This window comes from Primulina eburnea, chromosome 2 (assembly GCF_022965805.1).
Source record: "Primulina eburnea isolate SZY01 chromosome 2, ASM2296580v1, whole genome shotgun sequence".
NCBI lineage: Eukaryota > Viridiplantae > Streptophyta > Magnoliopsida > Lamiales > Gesneriaceae > Primulina > Primulina eburnea.
Window position 1 is genome coordinate 42573999 of NC_133102.1, and position 22513 is coordinate 42596511.

General features: G+C 34.0%; 4 protein-coding genes across 4 annotated transcripts; 1 reads left to right on the forward strand and 3 right to left on the reverse strand.

Annotated features, from left to right (window-relative positions):
* Window positions 1-4797: 4797 nt before the first annotated feature.
* LOC140823345 (uncharacterized) lies at window positions 4798-5870 on the reverse strand. The gene has a single exon (XM_073184633.1). It carries the CDS (start codon window positions 5756-5758, stop codon window positions 5366-5368), a length of 393 nt encoding a protein of 130 aa, XP_073040734.1. The 5' UTR covers window positions 5759-5870; the 3' UTR covers window positions 4798-5365.
* Window positions 5871-6755: 885 nt separating this feature from the next.
* Window positions 6756-9112, reverse strand: LOC140824738 (uncharacterized). The gene is made up of 4 exons (XM_073186284.1): window positions 8985-9112; window positions 8822-8875; window positions 7302-7415; window positions 6756-6981 (listed from the first exon to the last, which is right to left on the reverse strand). Exons 1-4 carry the CDS (start codon window positions 9060-9062, stop codon window positions 6856-6858), a joined length of 372 nt encoding a protein of 123 aa, XP_073042385.1. The 5' UTR covers window positions 9063-9112; the 3' UTR covers window positions 6756-6855.
* A 3273-nt stretch (window positions 9113-12385) lies between these two features.
* Window positions 12386-14467, forward strand: LOC140823346 (uncharacterized). The gene has a single exon (XM_073184634.1). It carries the CDS (start codon window positions 12602-12604, stop codon window positions 14363-14365), a length of 1764 nt encoding a protein of 587 aa, XP_073040735.1. The 5' UTR covers window positions 12386-12601; the 3' UTR covers window positions 14366-14467.
* Window positions 14468-14643: 176 nt separating this feature from the next.
* Window positions 14644-16622, reverse strand: LOC140823347 (high mobility group B protein 7-like). The gene is made up of 8 exons (XM_073184635.1): window positions 16391-16622; window positions 15966-16048; window positions 15807-15858; window positions 15611-15709; window positions 15443-15500; window positions 15310-15354; window positions 15133-15219; window positions 14644-14942 (listed from the first exon to the last, which is right to left on the reverse strand). The coding sequence occupies exons 1-8, from the start codon at window positions 16513-16515 to the stop codon at window positions 14859-14861; spliced, it is 633 nt and encodes a 210-aa protein (XP_073040736.1). The 5' UTR covers window positions 16516-16622; the 3' UTR covers window positions 14644-14858.
* Window positions 16623-22513: the final 5891 nt, after the last annotated feature.

Below are 22513 nucleotides of genomic sequence, written 5' to 3' on the forward strand. Positions count from 1 at the left end.
TCGGAGTCAGACGAGTCATGTCATGTCAGAGTTCGGATCGTCCGATCAGGGTTCGGATCGTCCGAAGACAGGTGGCTGGACACGTGGAAGACATGCAATGTTCGGATCGTCCGAAGTGGATCGGATCGTCCGAAGTGTACCGGATCGGAGCGTCCGAAGTGGATCGGATCGTCCGATCGTTGTCTATAAATAGAAGCGCGAGGCTTCACTTTTCACTCGCCAATTCCGAGAGTTCCAGAGCGTTTTAGTCGTTTCTGATGGGTTTCTAGTCTTTTCCCGAGGTTCGGGCACTAGCGGGGAGCTACTGGTTTTGTAGCGGAGCTGTGCTCTAGTTGGGGGCTAGCGGCATCAGTGGGCTGACTACGGACGCAGGTATAGTTCTGGGTTCCCTTTGAGATTTGGGAGTATCTATTAGTCTAGTTAAGGCTTTTAGATGTGGTTTAGTGATATGGTATCACTTGGATTGTAGGCTTGATTCTAGGGCTGATTGCTAGGATCTACTGGTTTGAGGTACGAAAGTACTATCCGAGATAGCAGGATTGAGTATGCTTTACTATGTGTTGCATGTTTATATGTTGCATTATTATCTGTCATATGATGCATGGTTTATTATGCGGCATTTGCATAATCATGTTGAGCCTGATTATCTTTGAGATAGCCTGTTGAGAGGGTGCTCAGCCCTCGTTTGTTGTGGATGGTTGGACCCCGTTGACCGACGGTGGTCAGGTCACCGGTATATCCACAGGTTTATTTTGGTATGGGAGCCACCTCCTGGTGCGACGGCGCAGAGTGCTACATACCTTGACGTCATTTACCTGAGCAGTATCTTCGATATACCCAGATCCTGGTATCCAGTACATTTTGCATACATGCATGTCATAGTCTTGTATACTCATGCTTTCGGTGCTGAGCGTTTTATGCTCACGTCCTCGGTTTATCTCTGTTTTGGACACCCTATTCGATGGGGCAGGTCTCAGGTTGGGCGGTCCAGGAGGGAGTGGACAGGGAGCTGGCAGAGGTTGACCTGTAGTTGTTGGTATTTGTTCTTGGTTTTTAGTTCGATCTGGTTGTTTAAGTATTTTTGTACTTACAGATTCGATTGGGTTGTATTACTGTTTTTCCGCTGTTTACCTGATTCAGTTTTAAATGTTAATTTTGCATGCTTAAGTTCTGATTAGTAGGTGATTCTGGAACGGGTCACTACAGCGGGTTTGCCATCCCCATCCTCGTCCCCAAATTTCATCCCTACCCACATAACCACCCCGATCCCCGCTTTTTTGGGTTCGGGGAATCCTCAAACCCGAAACTTCGGGGATTAACTTCTCATCCCCGCCCCCATCCCCGTTTCAAAAATATTAATATGACAAGACGATGACGGATTCGGAAATTTTCTCAAATCAAAACTTATTTTTATCTATTATTATTAGTTATAATATTAAAATTAATATTAATATCAATATTAATAATATTATTATTATATTATTAATACTAATAATATTATTATTGATATTATTTTCAGGGCGGGTTTGGGGATGGGGATAATAATCGCATACCCACCCCGAACCCGAAAAAATCGGGGATCCCCATCTCCGTTTGGGGTTTTCTCCGCGGGGCTCCAAACCTGTGGGGAAAGTTGTCATCCCTACTCGGAAAGAAGGAAAGTTGGGTCGGTTAGGTGAAGCGACATCTGACAAGCATCTGTCTTTTCGACTACTAGGGCTTACGTCATGATGACGTCTAGCATGCCTAAAAATTTGAAATTTGGTTATTTTCCAGCCTTAGGCCAAGTCTAGTCACTCAGGACAACGAGTAAGACTCTAGCCCGACTATTTAAGGAGGAGTGGTAATTTTCCCAAAAGGACACTAGTCATTCTTAGACTCAGGCGGGAAGAATAAAACTTAACTAGGCCATATTTCAAGTTGCTCCCTGGAAACTGAGTAGATCCTGGGTAAAAGTTAGTCATGGGACATCTCACCCAATCAGGGTTCATCTCACTTAATTACCAGCAAAAATCTTTCCAGATCAGGTTCCTTCCCACTTGGGCCGATCACAAGGAGATGGGCACCAAGTCGGAATCCTTCTGACGCCCCACTAACATTTTTTGTTGAGTTTGTGTTGATCATCTGACCCGAGCACATCTTACCCGGTCGAGGGTACTCACATAGGTCAAGACAGGCCACCTGAGCTCACCTCATCAGGTCAGGTCAGGACATGGCAATTTGGGGTATTATATTGTCTAATAAACACTATATATAGACGATTTTTGTTCATTTTATTTTGATGGTTTCAATTTTCAAAATTTATTTCTTAAATTTATATTGGAATCGTGATCGGTCATACGGGCGAGGTTACTTTAAAAAAAAAAAAATCATTTATTCGAATGGGACTACTGAAAAGTATAGTATTTTAACTATTTGATGTAGAAAAAAAAAAGTAGGATAGAAAAAATATATTGAAATTTATTTATAGTTGATCTTAACAAGAGCGGTTTGTTTGTTTTTTTTAAAAAGCCAAAGTCACTATAGCCACATGCTCTATTTTACAATGAACCAAGATGCCAGAGCCATTGTATCATTAGCTTACATCAATTTATATTTCTGATCAATCCCAAAAGCTCCGACATGATACGAAATGAGGATTGAAACTGAAAAAAATAGTGTAGCCTTCAAGTGATAACATAGTCCCTTTGCCACCAACATACGCAGAAATGGTCATACAAATAAGAAAACAAGGCGATAAATATTTGACGATTAATCTATCCTTATTTAATCCACTCAACCAAACACACCTATAGGACATCAGTTTTTTTCGTTTGGCACAGGTATTGATGTGGGTCCACCACAAGATTTATCCACAATGGAACGATGTCTCGATTTCAAGACCATAATTTAATTTTCCAAAAAATATATTTATGCCTCATGATGTAGCTTAAGAGATAATTGTGCGAAATATACTTGTGAAGTTTTTGTTTAGCTAGTACCTTCTTGTGTAACAGATTTGAGCATTTCAGACTCCCTGTTAATATGTAAATTATGCTCATACCTCTGTGAAAATTATCGTTGAGCTAACACCCCATCCGTAACAGAATTCAACATTTCATCATGTATTTATGATAAAATTACATCAAATACTCATTAACTTCTTTCGTGTATTCCATTTTTTTCGCGTTCATTATATGATCATTTGACACAATTAAATCGAAACAATTGTGAAAATCTTTGATTTGTAGATGAAAAAAAAGAATTTTTGGGAATTAATTAGCTAAGATGTTGATCAGCTTCAAATTTTCTCACAATTATTTCGATTTAATTACGTCAACTAATCTTAATTGAATGCGACAAAAGAATGAAATACACGACAAAATGTTGATGTGTATTTGACGTAATTTTCTCATAAAAAATTGAGTCAGCATACTAAAAAAAACATAACAGCATGATTAAAATGATCAAATCCATTACAGAAAATGTATTAGTTTAACGTGAATTTTCATAGAGATATTGACACGATTTACATATTAACAAATATGCCGAAATGCTCAAATCTTTTACGCAATGTATTAGTTCAACGAGAATTTCCCAAAGTATTTGACGCCATTATCTACGTGGTTTAATTAATAACATGCCAGTTGATTTTTTAAAATTGATGAATGCTCGAACTTTTTCTTCTTTTAATAACTAGCTTGGGCTCGCAATCAATTCGATAACCAAAACATTGTATGTAAACTATTTTTTTTAAAGAAAAAAACATTGTACATACACAGGGCATTACATGGTCTTGACTTGACCTGCTGTGAATAACATAATTTTAAGCAAATAGCATTGAAAAAACAAATTTTGGCAATTTTATAAGTGAAACAGAACTCAGTCATAATAAAATTTTTTCTCAGCTGAGATTTTTAATCGTTTCGTTTGAAACATCTCACAAAAATTGACATCAGAGAGCAGGATTTTTCCCTTAGACCAGATGGCAGAGGATGGTTATAATGGAAAACGATATATGGACAAGGTCTAACGGCTCAATGAGATGGAAAAAACACTTTAGTATCTCATGTGTTGTAGATGATGACTGAGGCATGGACGCAGGGGCCAGGGCGAGGTTACCAGATCTAATCACCAACAGGCCGAAGAATGACAACTCGGTACGTGGTAACGGTATTAATAAAATACGGGTCCTAAACCAATTAGAATACTAAGAGTACTGATGCAAAAAAAAAATACTAATAAAAATCCAATCCTAAGCTAAAATACTAATAATAAACCAATTCTAATGCACTTATTCCAGAAAGTAATGCATGCAAAGCTTGTTCTGCATCAGATGCACACATCACCTTGGAACTAATGGACTCAATGGTCTTGTTTGGTACCAAAAGCCAAGCAGGATTAACCACCATTTACGGAGAGTACAAAGAAACATGAAGGATTCCCTGACAAGGGCAAGCACAAACGGATTAGCCCAAGTTGGGAAACTAACAGCATTGTCATACGAAATGTAGTCAGGAAGTAGTTCCGGGGCTCGAATCTCCTTCTGCGAAGAAGTATAAGAACAAACACTGCGATGCTGGTTTAATCACAGTTTCATAATTTACAGTGGGTTTGGTTTGAGATAGATACTCAGATCGAATGGAGAGGAGGCACACGTTCGGAAAGCTTCCCTATAATTGGTCCAACCGACTTTATTCCAGATTAATCTTTACCCAATTGACACCAGAAATCAGGGAGTTTATTCAAAATAAATATACTTGTCATCTCCACAAGAAAGGTTAGAAAGTTAGAAACAATGTAACGAAGTAGAACGTCTTCCAGCACAAACCACCAGTTCTATCAACAAAAACAAATAGAACACGTTGTACCAGGTTACTGTGACAAATGAAGGAAAAAACGGCGGGATCAATCATCAATCTTGTCAAAAGGAAAGAGCCCATATAAGAATTCCTAAACTTAAATGGTACCATAATAACTCATTCACTCACACTCCAGCAACTTGAACAAACGAATTGAAATAAAAAAAAAGATACAGCATCCATTCACGTGTAATCACGTTTACTATCATAAGAAAGGCTATAACTAAGATATTTTCCAAATCAGGTTTTCCCGTCAAAGTAGAAAAACTTTATATGCCACTGATTTCTGATGAGAATGCAGCTCAATTCGATATATATTTGGAAGAGTATATGCTAAAATTTAAGCAGATGCAGTCATTCAGGTTCCAGCTTTGATCAAAATCCGTACTTAAGGAACGTAAAGATTACACATCAATTGGAATACTTACTTCTCTTCCATTGCAGCCATCAATCTCGCTAACCGAACTACAGATATTAAGGTGGCAGTGCAGTGTAATTAACACAAAATATTAATCAAACCAAGATTACTCCTTTGAATCAACACCTTCAATTCTCCTCTTCTTTCTGTTCGAATCGACCTCTTTGTCCCTCCTCCTCTTATTTTTCTTCTCCTTCCGTTGCTCTTGCTCTTGCTCATGGTCAATTTTCGAAGCTATTTGTACAACCTCATCTTCAACACCAACATCCATTGGCTTCTGGTCAATCGCCGCTCGTGGGATGTCGGGATTCTCTTCCACCTTAATGCGCTTGCTGTGGAATTGGACCAAGTGATCGAAGGCTTCAGAGGCTCGTTGCAGATACATAGAGACGGCGGCAGAAGAGCCATTATCGACGGCGGAGAATCGAGCCAGTAGCTTTGCTGCTCGAGAGAGGGACATGGGCCTTGTCCATACAACGTTTCCCGAGATCTTCCTCATTCTGAAATTGATGCAATTTAAACAAAACAAACAAAGGTAATGACGGAAGAAGAAGAAAACGAACCGTGGCGACTCTCTTCCTTTCTCCGTGGCTTCTTTTAGGTTAAACAAATCAAATATTTATTTTGTACCGCAGACATGACCCGACCCACTAACACATACATGATCCAACATGTACTTTAACGGGTTCGGCCCATTTTATCTAGTGGATATTTTTTTTTATTATAAAAAATTAAAATATATGAACACGAATATAATTTCTATTTATCAGAATATTCAAATATATTAATATCATACTTGTCAATATATTTTTTAAAAAAAAAATTATATGTTCGTTTGATAATTCAAACTAATATTATAAATTTTGAGTTTCAATCGAATACATATAAAATGTTAGATAAATATGAAAACGAATTTAAAAAATAATTAGAAATATACGCTTGAATAAAACATCGTCCACTTTAGAACATCGCTTTTATTATAATTTTATTTATCAATATATCATTTAAATATTTTTATAAACTTGTTATTTTAAAAAGGAGCTTACGTTAATTAATTTTTAATATGAAGTCTATATCAACATAAAATAAATGGAATCAAAATAAAATTTAATTTATAAAAGTCATGGATTTAATCACAAGATGGTATATTATATATTTTGTAGAAATAATATAAAATAATATAAGTCCCTAAATTTTAATTTTTGATTTTACATTTTTATTCTAAATTTATTCAATTAAAAGTTTGATACCGAAAATAATTAAGTATTTTGAATTTTAGAAATTAACCAATTTTTTCATACCACTATATTTTTTACGGGTAGTTTAGTTTTAAATAGATCAAAAATTAATTTTCTCTTTCACAAGAAACTTACAAAGCCACCACCATCCATTTGGCAGCATCCCTCCCCATCCATCATGGGTAAAACTCTCTCGACACTTGTTTTTCCCAGACACAAATTCAAAGGTAAACAGATGGATCGACAAGACAAAAGTACCAACAAGACAAAGGAAGGGCAAATAGCTAATCAGCAATTACTTTCCATTGTGATTCAAATATATAACTGTAACATCCAAACATGCATCTTTATTTTATTATTAGACGTTTTCTGGCCAGAACTCCCTAAAAAATGCCCTCTCAAATTCTTTCTCCTCCAACTGCTTTTCAAACTCTTGCGTTTTCTTCATCTTCTTAGACATGCCCTTTGCTTTCTTTTTAGACACCTGATAACATAGTATGTATTAAGCACCTTCATCAATTTCACATGTACAGATTATTATGTCTGCCAGACCACATTCATGATCCAACACAAAGAAAGTATACTAGAAACCTTCTATTCCACGATTTCAATGTCACCAATTGCACCAAATTCCAAATCCTATTTGTTTAGCTAATTATACTATATTGGCTACTCAATACTTTAATAAGCACAAATATAGTTTCATCGACTACGGTCAGCAGATAATTTGGTAATGTACTGTTCATGGAAAAAGAGTCAACAGATAATTTCATATTCATTTTCCATAATGGAAATAATGCTTACTTTTGGTTCTTCCGCATCATGAGATTTTGACTGGACTGCCGCTTTCTTTGGTTTATCTGCTCCCAATCCTAGCTTATTTTTTTTTACATAAGCCTGTATAGGTTCCAACCTGCCCTGTGTGAAAATAGTAAAAATTATCAGAAAACTACGTACAATTTGTACAACAAGTTTGAGGAAGAAAATACAGGCATTTGATGCGAAAAAGAAAGAAGAGGAGTCATGTTCAAAATTCGGTGTTCTCAATTCAAAGTACAAATAACTAAATAAAAAAAAAAAAACAATTTTACCATTCAAAATTTTATGAGCTGAATGGCATCGACGCAACGCTGACACATTGATGATAATTTTAGTATTTTGCCAATCGAAATTGGACACAAAATGTATAATAAAGGAAACCAAAATATTGTACCAACCCTATGCTACTTGTGCTTGGAGACAGAGCATCACACCCTCACAAACCTGAGGATCAGACATGCATATTGTTGGTCTTTAACACATGGAAATTCGGTCAAAAAAATTTTCGACATTAGACAAAGGTACGACATTGTTTATAACTGAACCCAATATCATAGCCGAATTATATTGTTGTTGTGTTCTTACTTTCATGGTGGGTTAAGTAATAGGTTCTCCAAAGAACGCAAAAATATTGTTTCATTAAGATATATAGTTTAACAATGTAAGGCGGGCCCTAGTATTAAAAATCTAGTCGCATGGACAAGCTTAGAAAAAGTGGTATGATAGACAAGGAATCAAAGCAATGATAACATGAGAAAATGGTGGAGAAGAAAAAGGGATGTTATCAAGGAGACAACATATTTACAAAGGAAAGCACGATAACCCCTCTAAGTGGAGTCACCGAAAAAAGAAATGAGCCATGTACCCCAAACCTAGGTTAAAGTTATTTGAGATACAAAAGTTCATTTTAGCTCCATGACAACACATCTAATTGTCCTAGCTTCTTTTCTTATCATAAACATGGCAGCCTCAAATGAATTGGGAAAATAGAACAAATTCCAGCTCTTGCGAAAGCAAAAGAAAGTGCATAGAAAAGTAAGAGATGGCTAAGAACCAAGGAATTAAATGAAAAAACAATCTAGCACTTCAAGTTGCCAAGTTCTAGCTGAAAGAAAATATAATTGAAATTTGAACCACTTCAAAGATGTCAATTTCAATCTTTTAAATAATATTTCGTTTCGATCCTTCACATAATCATGTCAAACAGTCAAACACCATCCAAACTTTTCAAAACAACCAAAATTTAACACCAAAGCGAAATCCTATCCACAAACAGAAAAACATGTTTCCTAGAATTAATCCTAAAATTCCACGAAGCTTTAATGTTTTTCTACTTTCTCGAAACTTCATCACCGCAAGAAATATACAAAATCAAACTAAGCTTAGCAATATCATAGCTCCAATCATATGTACGCATAAATTAGTCGTAACTACGGTAATCTTGGCATCTGACGTAAAACACAAAAAATAAAATTCCAAAACACGACATTTAATTAATCAAGAACCTGCTCGGAGATACCAAGGCCGGTCCCTTCTTTCCAACCGTGCTTCTTCAACAGCTGAATAAACCCCAAAAATCAATGATAATTTGATCCCAAAAAAAGTGGTCTTTACGCAACAAAAACCCGAAATACAGAAGAATTTTAAAATTGGATGGATTGTTCATACCCGAAAACCAATATTGGAGGAGTCGATTGGGGTTGAAGCGGAGGAACAAGCATGCTCCGTTTCTGCTCTCAATTCCATTGCGAATTAATGTTTAATTCGACCCTCACATGTTTGGGTTCATTTATAATTTAATGGGCCGGTCCATGACGAAGGCCATAAACTGCTTATTGGCCCACATATATAATTAGGCCCATTTCTCAACACTACTCCTTATTTAATTTAGAATGAAAATTAGCTTAAAAATGTATTAATATTAATGACTCTTGGTGTATATGTGTGTATATATTAAAAATTTTAATGAAATAAATTTTATATAATGTTAAAACATAATATAAAATACAATTATATTTTGGATCAATTTTTTTTCCAACGCCACTTAATAGCATTAACAACTTTAGTTTAACGATACCGAATAATTTAATTGCGCTGAATAATTGTCGCAAAACTTTCCTACTGCATAACTTAGAGAGTAAAATGGTTGGATTTCATTCTTAAATAAATTTATGTACCATGTTATTTGTTCATCGTCCAAAACTTGTGATTTTTCTATCTGAATTATTTCCTCATATGACTAGACATGTCAAAAAACGGGCTGGCCGGACGGGCCTCTAAATGGCCAACCTAGCCCAGCCCAACCCATCTTGGGCAGCGAGTTAGGCGGGCCGACCTACTTATTTTTTTAAGAAAAATGCTACACATATCACAATAAACATAGAAGAAAAATATATTTTAGTCAAATAGTTTCATAAAATACTTAAAAACATTGAAATAAGAAATTAAGAAAGCATAAAACATAATCTATAAAAGGTAAAATGATTAAACCAAACATGAAAAAATTAAACAAATACTATAAAGTCAATTCTCATTAAATTTCATTCAATCTTGATCTTCTACATTAGCACAGAAATTCAGATTTTACCAGAGTAAGTGATGGAGGCGAAGCGCAAGAGAAAAATAAGAAAGAAATAAGATAAGATAGTGATGGAGGCGCATGAGACTTATTCCAATTTTTATATAAAACTTAAAAATATAAAATTCTACCCCTCAATACAAATCTATCAAGTTGTTGAGCTGGCCCACCCCGTCTTGGCCCGCCTCCAAATGGTCTGCTATTTTATTAATCCAACACACTCAATTTTCATATTGGGACGGGCCGGTCCGACGGACCTGACCCAATCTGACAAGTCTACATATGACGTGGTGAAATTTCCAACCCTTAGATGATCAACGCATATCAGGGACGGATCTGGGAACTAAAATTGTAATACCATGCATGTGACGAAAAGAACAGATGTAATCTCGCTCCTAAACTCACACATTATTCTAACCAACAAAGTATTATATATATATATATATATATATATATATACATATATATATATAATACATATATATGTATATATATATATATATATGTTGATTGAAGGGATTAGTTGAATGGATTGAGAGTGACAAGCGTGATTCATGGGTTGTGTGTTCCTTTATGTCGTTACGCGGATTGAGAGTGACAAGCGTGATTCATTTGAGTTCATAATTCGCTTTTTAAATAATTAATCAAATTGTTTAATTATATGTTTTGTGTTTATCGATGGAATTTTTTAATTTTATTATTTATAAATTATGGATTTAACGTTTATTTTACCGAGAACCTAAAACAATTTACAATATTAACATCAAGCGAAATAATTTGTCTATATATTATATAAAAGTGTTATTAAATACTGAAATTAGGATCACTTTTATCTTTTCTTAAACAACCGCATTAGGCATATTTTTATAGAAAAATAAAATCATGCAAAGGAGGAGCATTGCAATTTTCAAAACCCCCAAAAGATATTTCCAGTGGTTCACTTTGTCAAAAAAAACTATAGTCTTGTTTCGGGACATTGTTAAGTGACTAACATAAACCATTCGACGCATAAAAGTGAAAAATCGTCAACCCCTATTTCATATTCACCCCAATTTTGTAAGAGTAGGTCTTTTGTGAGACGGTCTCACGAATCTTTATCTGTGAGACGAGTCAATCCTACCAATATTCATAATTAAAAATATGATCTCTCACAAAATACGATCCGTGATACCGTCTCACACAAGTTTTTATCATTTTTTAATGAGCCAAAACAATATTTTTATCATGTGGGAGGAACCAGGATACTTACCAAAACAATTTTAATCATTTTTAGTGGTATTAGCCACACTAATTTAGAATACTGAAAATTTGAGAAACACAACCATCTTTATTTAATTGTAGCAAAGAATAATTGCTTAATTAATTAATTATAAAACGATTAAATAAATGGATAATAACCAATGTGGTCATTTCAAATCTTTTGAATCAAGATTTCATAATGGTTGTGTACTTTTATAGTATGCAAGCGACAGCTCAAATGTAAGCTAAGTTACAATGATGGCTAAGCGCCAACCACATGAACTGAATGAAGTGGAAGGGCCAATTTTAGCATTGATTAATTGAGTTCTGAATCCATGTTGACAAAAAAAAATATTTTTTTCTCATTATTATTCACATAATATTTCATTAAATTGGGATTCTTTAATAATATTTGGGGGGAAAATATTAAATTTTTTTAAAATTAAAAGTTCCCAATAAGTTGAATATTTAAAGAAGACAAGCAAATGCTACTTTCTGCTTGTTCTTTACAGCTGAGGTACTTATGGCATATCAATTATCATTATTAATTTCATCTTAAAGAAAGCCCACCTTTTAAATTTTAATGTTTTGTCTTAAAAATTGGCAACCTAAAGAATATTTATTTTATAGTTAAATAGGAAATTAAAAGCCTGAATATCCGTTTAAAATAAACAAATTTAATAATAATCTTCAACAAGGAAAGTAGAAAACAAGGCATTAATCTTGATTTATTTTTGACTGCCGACATAACTAGTACATTGTGATGTTCAATACATTTGAACAAGACTAGCATGCGTGACATATTTTTTTCCATTTTTCATAAAATAATATTAGAATAAATTTTCTCGATTGAAGTATTCTCCCAATACACAAATTTAAAATTTTTTAATAGTTTCAACTAGTTGTTTTTAATAAATAAAAATAAAAATATAGACTTTGTAAATAATATAATTAAAAATAAAATATAAGAAGTGAAAGAAAAAAGGAGGAAAAAAAGTGGGATTAGTTAGTTTACTTGTGGGCCGTGGGGGCTGGCAAAAGAGAGAATGAAGTAATGAAAGGGTGGCTAAAGAATTTGAACCAGTGCGCTCCAACGTTCAATTTGGCATTCATATTACTCGTGTATGGATGATAATAATGCATCAAACGGTCTGAAAATTGCCATGTGACCCAATTCAATTTCATCGCCCTTGCAGTACAAACAAATTTTACTGAACCAACTGTATATAAAGGGGGAGTACACAGTCCATCTTCTCCCAGAGGATTTACACTTTTTTTAGTCATTATTTTTACGATTCTTGCTGCCTACAAGAAATACTACTGCAAGCACATGCACCCTTTTTCTTTAAAGTTTTAGCACCACATTTAAAATTTTAAAACATTCTCCCCCTTTTTCGTCCTCTTTTTTTTAAAAAAAGCTGACAAGTTTGAGAATATTTCCATTCTGGTAGAAACCCTCTTCCCCAAAATGAGTTCTCTGATGTGGGTTCTCAAGCTTTTGGTGATGGTAACATTCTTTGATCTGTCCTCGTCCCAATCAGAAATTCCCCCTGCTTGTTCACCTGCTGATAGAGCTGCTCTTCTTGGTTTCAAAGCTGGGATTTTGAAGGACACCACCGGCATTATGCCGACATGGGCGGGTGCGGATTGCTGTGGTGGCGGCTGGGAAGGTGTGGAATGTGATCCGATGACTGGTCGAGTCATCAGGTTGATGCTGCAAAGGCCACCATCTGATGACATTTTCATGAAGGGGATTCTGTCTCCTTCTCTGAGCAATTTGCGTTTCTTGGAAATGATGGTGATAAGTGGGATGAGGCGTATCACAGGGATGATTCCCGAGGGGTTTTCGAATCTCACTCGCCTCACTCAGCTTATTCTAGATGACAATTCATTGAAAGGGAACATCCCTGCAACATTAGGCCACTTGCCTCTACTCCAGACACTTTCGTTGAGTGGGAACCTTTTGACAGGCCACATTCCTACCACATTTGGAAATTTGAAGCGCCTTCAGCAGTTGAATTTAGCCAAGAATTTATTGACAGGCTCAGTCCCATTATCTCTCAGCTTGCTTCAAGGCCTGGAATCTCTTGATTTCAGCTTCAATTCGTTGTCTGGTTCCATTCCGGATTTTCTTGGGAAGCTTCAAAATTTGACATATCTTGTGCTCACCGGCAACCGGTTCTCAGGGCAGATACCCATTACCTTGTGCAACCTAAACAAACTCTCGGAGCTTTCAATCGATCAGAATCTGCTGAGTGGAAGAATTCCAGCACAAATTGGGAAGTTGAAGTCTGTTTCTGTAATGAAGTTGAGCTCTAACAAACTCACAGGTCAAATTCCAGAATCTATATCACATTTAGGAAACTTGTGGAATCTTAATTTGTCAAGGAATTTACTTACCAATCCTTTGCCGACTGCTGCACTTTCAGAAGGTCTTCCTTCTTTATTGTCGATGGACCTTTCTTACAGCGGACTTAATTTGGGAGCAATTCCTGATTGGATCAGAAATAGAGAACTTTCTGAAATCCATTTGGCAGGCTGTAAGCTTCAAGGGGCATTACCAAACTTCACAAAGACCGAGTCTTTGACCACCATAGACCTATCTGACAACTATTTTACAAGTGGGATTTCAAATTTCTCGACAAAGATGACTGGTTTGCAGGCTCTAAAGATTTCGAACAACTTACTCAAAGCTGATCTTTCTTCAATCACATTTCCAAGCCAGATTTCTGTTCTAGATCTTCATTCGAACCAGCTCTTTGGTTCTCTGTCAGGGATTCTGAACAACAAAACGGGTAAATTCATGGAGTATGTAGATGTATCAGGCAACCAAATTTCCGGAAGCATTCCTGAAATCAGTGGGGGGTTGAACATAAAAGTGCTGAACGTCGCAAATAACAAGATTGCAGGTCATATTCCTAGTTCAATTTCGAACCTCAATAAGATCACAAGGTTCGACATCTCAAGAAATAAAATATCAGGCACAATCCCAACGAGCCTAGGTCTATTGCTGAAAATACAATGGCTAGACTTGTCCATCAACAAGCTTACAGGAAAAATACCTGACAGCTTGTTAGGCATTGAAGCATTAAGACATGCAAGTTTTCGAGCAAATAGACTGTGCGGAGAAATACCTCAAGGAAGACCATTCAATATTTTTCCGGCGGTTGCATATGCTCATAACTTGTGTTTGTGTGGGAAGCCTTTGTCGCCTTGTAGGGGGAGAAATTGAGAAAATGAGCCAGTAATATGCTGACCCTATATCCTATATTCATGTAACAAAGTAGGCTCAATGCCATGATGTAATTTCCATTTGCCCTCATGTTTTTGGAAACCAAGACACATTCAATGATTACTTCATATTTCTGTGAAATTTCTATCTATTCGTGAATTTGACAACATTTAAAGTACCCACCACTCCTTGGCTAGAGTGCCACAAACCTCTTTCATTGGTTCCATCCTCAGGTAACAATAAATCACTACCAAGAAACAATAGAATACAGCATTGCTGACTAAGAATCATGAACACAGATAAAAGTTTTAGATTACTTCCTTATATCATCAATTGCAAACATCAAAAGCAAGTGATGTCGGCACAATGAAACAAAGCAAGAAGCCAGGGTACAGTCATCCTACTCCATAAAGCATCTAATTAAAATCCTATTACACTTGATAAGTAATGAAAATTTACAACTTAAGATGTTCTCTTAGCAAGATGCAAAATTCTACTCGGCATCAACTTCAATCTCCTCCTCAACCGCTTTCTCTGTCTGTTCTTCAACTTTTTTCTCTGTGGAATCATCTTCATTCTAAACAATAACAACACAAACTTAATTACAAGGACTTACTAAAGGTTTGACTATTAGCAAGATACATTGAACTGCCAATTACATGCAAAAACAGATAATTTAAGGCAATTATTGACAAAATAAGAATCATGGTTCTTCATTCACATTTCACCAAAATATCAGCTAACTATTAATTAAATCAGAATCATACTTGTTCATTTTCAGCATGATTGGATGCCACAGCCTTTTCATATACTGCTTTAAGCTTTGCAGCTCTATCAATGTATTGCTTCTTATCCTGTTTTATTATCCAGTTACGATCAGAACGACAAAAAAAAAAACCACTTAGTTCAGGAATTAATTTAAAATACAAGCAAAGAAACATTACTTCATCAGTCATGGATTTCCATTTCACACCACCTTCTTTAGCCACCTAAAAGAACACAACAAACTTCACGTGTAACTTGGAAAATAATCAATGTAATTAGAATCAGTGGAAATTAGTAGAACTTCAGTGTTACCGATGCCACACTCTTGCAGTCAGGATTAGCTTCCTTGAATGTTTTCCGAAAATCCTCCCTGCAAATTTTCAGAAAATAAAAAAATTATCAACCCTAAAGAAAGAAATTGCAATAAAATGTGTTAACGATAGAGTAGATTCATCCAAAAAAACATTAAAAGAGTAGTACAAGAATACGAAGAAGGCAGTGGGGGGCCGTTTTGGGGCATTTGGATTCTTTACTTTCTTTTCCTTCTTTGCTTTAGATTCAGTTGATTTCACCTTCTTCCTGGCAACAAAAAAATTGTCTAAAACTCTGATGCCATATATAATACATAGTATAATGTTTCGATAGGTAAATTAGAAATAATAAATGACATATTTACTTTTCAGTTGGCTTCTTCTGGTTCTCACTAGGTATGTCCTCGACTTGAGTCTCTACAGAAGACAAAAAAGGGAGGAAAAAAAGAAGAAGAAAGATTAATCAGGTGAAAATTCCATATCAAATCCCAACTCCAATTAAAAAACAAGATATCGTTAAGTACCGAGATTCATCTTAATTTTTGCATCAAGGCTACAATCATGAAAGCTTATCAAAGCCACTGGAACATCTTTAGAACAATCTTCACTGCAATTTTTGCAACATAGTCATTATAAAATCCAAAATTAAAACACATTCATGTCAAAACTTCGCTTTCATACATGTTCAACCTTCACATCAAACATTTAACAATAAGATCAAACGTAGAAGGGAACTGAAACTAAATTGATATCACATATTCTTACATATATTTGTGATATAAAGTATCTCGAAGTACATTAAACTTAAAAATCAGCACTATTTTGGTAGTAGAATGTGAAAATTCCACAGTAAAGTAAAACCAGCAATAATTTCATGGAAACAATGACAAAGACATACGCATATAAACATGAAAAATACATTAAAAGAGGAGCGCGGGGACAAAGGTACCATTTGGTAAAAGCACTGCCATCTTTAGCGCGCTTGAGAGAAGCAGCAGAGGAAGATGATTCTGCCTCAACTCTCTTCCTGACTCTGTGAGGCGCCGATGATTTCGATTCTCCGCCGCCGGCCATCTCCTTCAGAATGCAAAACGAAGAGGAGATTTTCAGTTTTGTGGTTCGGAATAAGTCGAAAAGTTACAGCTTAGGTCTTTATTTGTACAGAAGATATGGAGGGACGCTTGAAATTTTCGGATTTTGGGAATTGGCGCCGAGTTTTTTGTGCTGAAATTTTTGAACCGGGTTGTTGACTTGTTTTGTTAGCAGCCGTTGGATTAAAATGTGTGATGGAAATAGCGAAACCACCCCTTCAGAATTATTAATCATTGTTTGCCCCTTCAAACTATATAGGGAGTTCATATAAATTGTTCAGCTGCGGATAAGTTACTTCGTACCTCGGCCTTCGCGTCCTGGGAAGCGGGGCAGAGGGGCCAGCCTTCGAGTAGCAGTTGGCCAGAGATCTTATGGCTTTTTAGATCATAACGTATGATTCCTGCAATGCCATCAACATCAAATAAACACATACTGATATTTCCGAACATATCCTGATCATTGTAAATGTATCTGAGTCATATTTAACCGTGGTTTTAGGAAGCCTGGTAAACAGGAAAATGAGTCAGCCCAGATGCACATTTGGATATCGCAAGCACCAAAGAAGTTGAGCAAATTGTCTAATTCTCAAAAGAGGTCGAGCTTTCAGCGGAGAGCCCGGGCAGTGTGGGCTTGGGTAGTATAATTAGTAGGCAGTTTTCCACATTACGATCATTCACTCGAGCAGTCTGGTACATGTGTCACTTCTAGGACTACAAGTATGGGACGCCATCATTGACAAGTCTTTCAACACATGTATGAGTGATGTGAATAAGCTAGAAGTAATATAAGATGTTAGATTTGATAATATCAGGGCATGAACAACCATATCGTCATAAATAGTAATTGGACACTGAAAACAAGGTTATCATTGACTTTTTTCTTATAAATATATGTTTGTTTGATATTAATGCGTTCAGCTATTCTTATGCAAAAGAAACATACATTATCATTGCATATTTTCATCACGTAATACTTGTCTGACTTAAGCGTCAAAGTGGTCACACCGGAAAACCTTTCGGCGCCCCACTAACGTTCTTTGTTTTAAGTGTGCAGATTCTTTCATGCCGGGTATTTCTCATCCTAGCCAACCATGATTTTTAACACATTATCTTATGATTGGTCAATATATATAAATGTTGGGTTAAGCATATATAAATGAGAATAATATTCTAATGAATGACCTCATGTGAAGTTCTCATACATCAAACTGATCACGTTCTGCTATTTGATATGGTTGGCTAGGTGTGTCGTAAAATAGGGACGTCAGACTTGACGGGTAATATTGTCCTCGTTGAGGAACATGACCGACGGTAGAGAAATAGTAAAATTGATCGTTAAAAGATATGAGGCAACACCAACAGATATACACGCAACTCCCCAGACTCATGAGTATAATAACCGACCAATTAACACCCAAATATGTGTAATATGTGCTGCCACAAGTATAAAAAAATAAAGTTGCACATTGAATCTTAGTTATAACTTTTGACTTAGTGATAAACGATTATTCATAACAATAACATTAGGCAAATACATGTGATTTAAACAAGACTGAGGTCATGGTTGTTATACTATAATGAAATAAAATAAGAATGAAATCAATGGAATGAAATAAAAATAGAATTTGAATGTTATGTTTATTTCATTCAAATAATTGATTTATTGATACAAAAAATGAGTATAATGAAATTATTTTTAATTGTCATGTAATTTCTTAATTTAATTTCAAAATAATAAATACTAAATTTTTTGTTTATTATTATTAAAATTTGTTCATTATATATTATAAATATATAAAATTAAGAGTAAACGAATAGTAGAATGTTCATTCTTATTCAAAATGCAGGGCCGTGCTTATGTAGAGGCATAAGAGTCCATTGACTCAGGCCCATTTATTTTATGGGGTCTATAATTTTTTGAAAATTTTATTATATATTAGTATATGTTTTTCTAACATAAATATATTATTTTGGGTTTTTTCATAACAAAGTCATCGTCTTCCTGTCAAATATTCAATATTTCTTACAATTATATTATTAAAAATATGAATATTATAATAACTACTTTTGGTAGGTTGATATCTCCATATTTTTATTATAAAAATAACAATTATTCTTTTTGTTAATTTCAATTTAATATTTCATTTATCTATTTTATTTTATTAAAGTTGAGGACATGATAGTCACTTAGGAAGGACACCAACTTTTTCTTCCAACTTTGCTTTTATATGATAATAATATTACACTTTAGTTTTTTTTTTAAAAAAATAATTCAACACACACTTTTTTTTTAATTTTTTTTATTTCAACAATTCGAATATCAATTTAATCCCTCCATAATTTGTCAAATTTCACTTTAGTCCATCGATAATGATAAAAAAGACTGTACACACACATCGCGTGTGCAGAGTAACTAGTATTTCTTAACTCTTAACCCGCATAAAAGAAAAAAATTGCTCTGCCTACTCAATGTTTAATTAGTGGACAAAAATATTTTTGACTCTATCTTTTAGCTCACGCAATTCTTATGCCCAAACACTACTAGTTCGTATGAAATATTTGACTATAGAGAACCTATTGAAAAAAAACGTTCGCTACCGCTTCTTGTCGCCAGCAAGCGGCACAGACGCTCCTAGAATCGAGATTCATTAATCTAAACCATGAAGTTTCTCGATCTTTCTAGATAATCACGAATCTTCCGCTATATTCTTTACCGTATCTGACTATTTTTGGAGGTTGGTTTTCGTTTTTTATTTTCTCGTATAAGATTGTTTTGCTTCATCGAGCACAAAAATTTTAGCACTAGAACAGTAGTATTGCTATAGTATCCGACAATTCCATCTGTTGTCTACAATCTGTTTGGCGAAATGTATAAATCTGCTCTATAAGTGATTTTTTAGTTATCATTTTGGACATGTTTGATCTTTTTATTCGTTTATTTTTTATATTAATTTAATATATTGATTTAATTCGAAAAATTTGTTATGGAACTAAAAAATATGAACACATGATGAGAGAATTCTTAAAAAAAGTTAGACTCGGGCCCAAAAATTGCTAGGATCGGCCTTGTCAAAATGGATGTGATTACCATTTCTATGAATATAAGTGATCATTCTGATTGGAATGAACATTGAGAAAATCATATCAATCACGAGTATAAAAAATGAGACAAATGTTCATTCAATTCACATCATATTCTTTTCTTTCAAACATTCTTAAAAAGACTATCGTGATAATGAAGGGAACAAAATATAAAAAGACAAACCGATTTTTTTCTTCTTAAAAAAATAAAAATGAACCCAATAAAGATTTCCTTGTAGAGGCATAGATTTGATTAAGACTGAATCGATTAATTTCACAAGTTTTTCAAATTGTCTTGACAAATATTTTATTCATATTTCGAGTTATCAAACTCTAACATGTTCAAACTGAATTCGAACCAAAATTATTTTGATCGATAATCTTGAAATCTTAATATTTTATTAATATAATATTATATATACATTTTGAGCTTTTAAACCATCGTTTTCGAACTTTAATGTTCGAGTAAGAGTTCAAATAACTCATAAATATTTTGAGTCAAACCCAAATCGAACCATATTAGATTTTATCCCATTCGTTTTACCCAATTTAGACGTGTCGAAGTAAGGTTGGCAAGTAGTATTGGTCCATGCACCACATTATTATTCGGAGGATTGGCCATCTCTCTGACCAAAGTGTGTATACTTGCTTACTTTTCAGTGGGCTGTTGATCCTTCCAAGACGAGCCATCAATGTCGCCCCCACTTTTCTACCACTTTTTTTGTTAAAAAATATACATATTAAAATAATAAATTATATTTAATTAATCTCTTTGATCCATGATTTAATTTTTTAATAAATCATAACTTCAATCATTAATTACAATGTAAAAAAATACTTAATGTATTATAATAGTCTAGGAGGTTATTTCAAAGTTTGTAAAAACTTATATGAGACTATCTCACGTATAAACTTTTTTAGAGGGATCTCATACCCAATCCGACTTATAAAATATATTATTTTTTTATATCAAAAGCGACATAATATTATTTTTGACTCTAAATATGATATGTGATTGAGTGTAATAATTGTCTCTCCTTTGTAGAGCGATCAAACCGTAGTGTTTGAGCTGATGTGCGGTTTAAAATATTTGAGTTGCACCATTGCCACCAGCTAAAGTTTTTGGAAAAGCGGCAAGCGCTTGGTCATACAATTGGTATCAAGGCCAAGGTCACGGGTTCTCATTGATTGCAAATAGTGCAATTATTGAGAGGGAAATTGTTGGGTGCAATAATTGTCCTTGCTTGGTAGAACGATTGAACCGTGGTGCTTGAGCTGATGTGCGGTTTGAAGATTTGAGTTGCACCATTACCACTAGCTATAGCTTTTGGTAAAGCGGCAAACGCTCGGTCCTACAATATGAGTCGATATGTGTTATTAATATAAACCTTGTTTAGTCTTGTTCTAAATTTGTATGCATATTAAAACAATGTTATAATATCATTAATTTATTTTATTTGATCCATAAGTTCAATCATTAATAATAAAAAAAGCTACAAAATATAATTAATATTTGATAGTTTAGTAACTAAGTTCAAAATAAAGGGAAGATATTTAAATAAGTAAAATCTGTAACAAAAATTAAATTGAGCATTATTTTAAATAAATTAAAAAATGTACGGGAACTACAAACTTAAAGTTGATAGGAATATTTTGATATAAGATAAAACAAATTCCCCATGAAAACTACAAAATAAGGATCTTCTTTTCTTATTATTTTTAATTAATAGCATAAAGTTATTTTAATAGCAAAAAAGTATAGTATTTTCAATTAAATAGATATCATTCCATGAGTTTGATATCTTCGTAATTGTTAATCAAAATAAATTAAATCCACTATTATATACTAGTTCAAGTGGTTGACAATTTCAAGCTTTGAGTTTGAGGCTTGTAAATTGAAATAATTTAAATTAAAAAGTTTATCTTCGTGTCATCATCTAGTGTTTATCGCTGGACAAAAAACTATAAATAACAAATGCGTAATTTTATTTTTTGAAAATTTGTGATAGAGTAAAATCATCATCATATACATTAAGTGAAAGCCAACACGAGAGGCTTACACTTACTTGAGTGACAATGGTTCGACAATAGGACCATGAGTTCAGAGGATATCATGTTTTATTATTGATTTTATTTTATATCACCTGTATAAATCAGTTGTATTATTTCTCTATTATTGATACAATCTTCATCAAATATTGGTCTTACCCACAAAGATCTATTTTTTTACGACTCAATTAACCAATAAAATCATACAACATCATCAGAGTTTGTTTTGAAGACTTTTGTAAACTTTTTTATAGAATTATGTGAAATTTGTAATTTATAATTGTGATTTATTTTTTTTAAAAAATAACTATTAGACATAGATAATCTCTTCAATTTTAAATTATTTTTTATTTATGAATGTAAAATTTACTTACTTAAAATTTAAATCAATTTAATATGTGAAAATTCGATAAATGAACTATCCAATTTATTGAAATCAAAATTTCAATTATTTATGTCAATTTAGCATAATAATGAACAATTTTATAATAAAATTTTATTGAAGGAACAATCAGAATAATGAGTAGTCTTTTATAAAAAAAATATAATCATTATTGACAATTTGATCAACATCGCTCCACATTCTATTGGCTATGATATCCCTTCATGCATTAATATTTGCTCGTTATTGTTCATGAGTATCAAATAACTAATCAAAGTTATCATCTTCATAAACTTGTGTCAATGAAGACAATTGAGCTTCATTATTTGGTTCAATTTGAAATTCATCAAATGCACATTTTCGAAGAAAATTGTGTAATCCAACACAAGCGCTGCTTGGGTTGTATATGGAAATGAACGAGTCAGTCTAGAATATTTTGAATCGTGATTTAAATATACCAAATATCCTC

Bases quoted from the DNA above. Each gene is read 5' to 3' on its own strand.
- LOC140823345 (XM_073184633.1), bottom strand. From the start codon at position 5,758: ATGAGGAAGATCTCGGGAAACGTTGTATGGACAAGGCCCATGTCCCTC.
- LOC140824738 (XM_073186284.1), bottom strand. From the start codon at position 9,062: ATGGAATTGAGAGCAGAAACGGAGCATGCTTGTTCCTCCGCTTCAACC. The intron at 8,876-8,984 runs GTATGAACAATC...GGGTTTATTCAG, and splicing joins CCTCCAATATTGGTTTTCGG to CTGTTGAAGAAGCACGGTTG. The intron at 7,416-8,821 runs GTTCTTGATTAA...ATTTTCACACAG, and splicing joins GCCTTGGTATCTCCGAGCAG to GGCAGGTTGGAACCTATACA.
- LOC140823346 (XM_073184634.1), top strand. From the start codon at position 12,602: ATGAGTTCTCTGATGTGGGTTCTCAAGCTTTTGGTGATGGTAACATTC.
- LOC140823347 (XM_073184635.1), bottom strand. From the start codon at position 16,515: ATGGCCGGCGGCGGAGAATCGAAATCATCGGCGCCTCACAGAGTCAGG. The intron at 15,501-15,610 runs GTACTACTCTTT...GAAAATTTGCAG, and splicing joins ACTGCCTTCTTCGTATTCTT to GGAGGATTTTCGGAAAACAT. The intron at 14,943-15,132 runs GTATGATTCTGA...GTTATTGTTTAG, and splicing joins ATCATGCTGAAAATGAACAA to AATGAAGATGATTCCACAGA.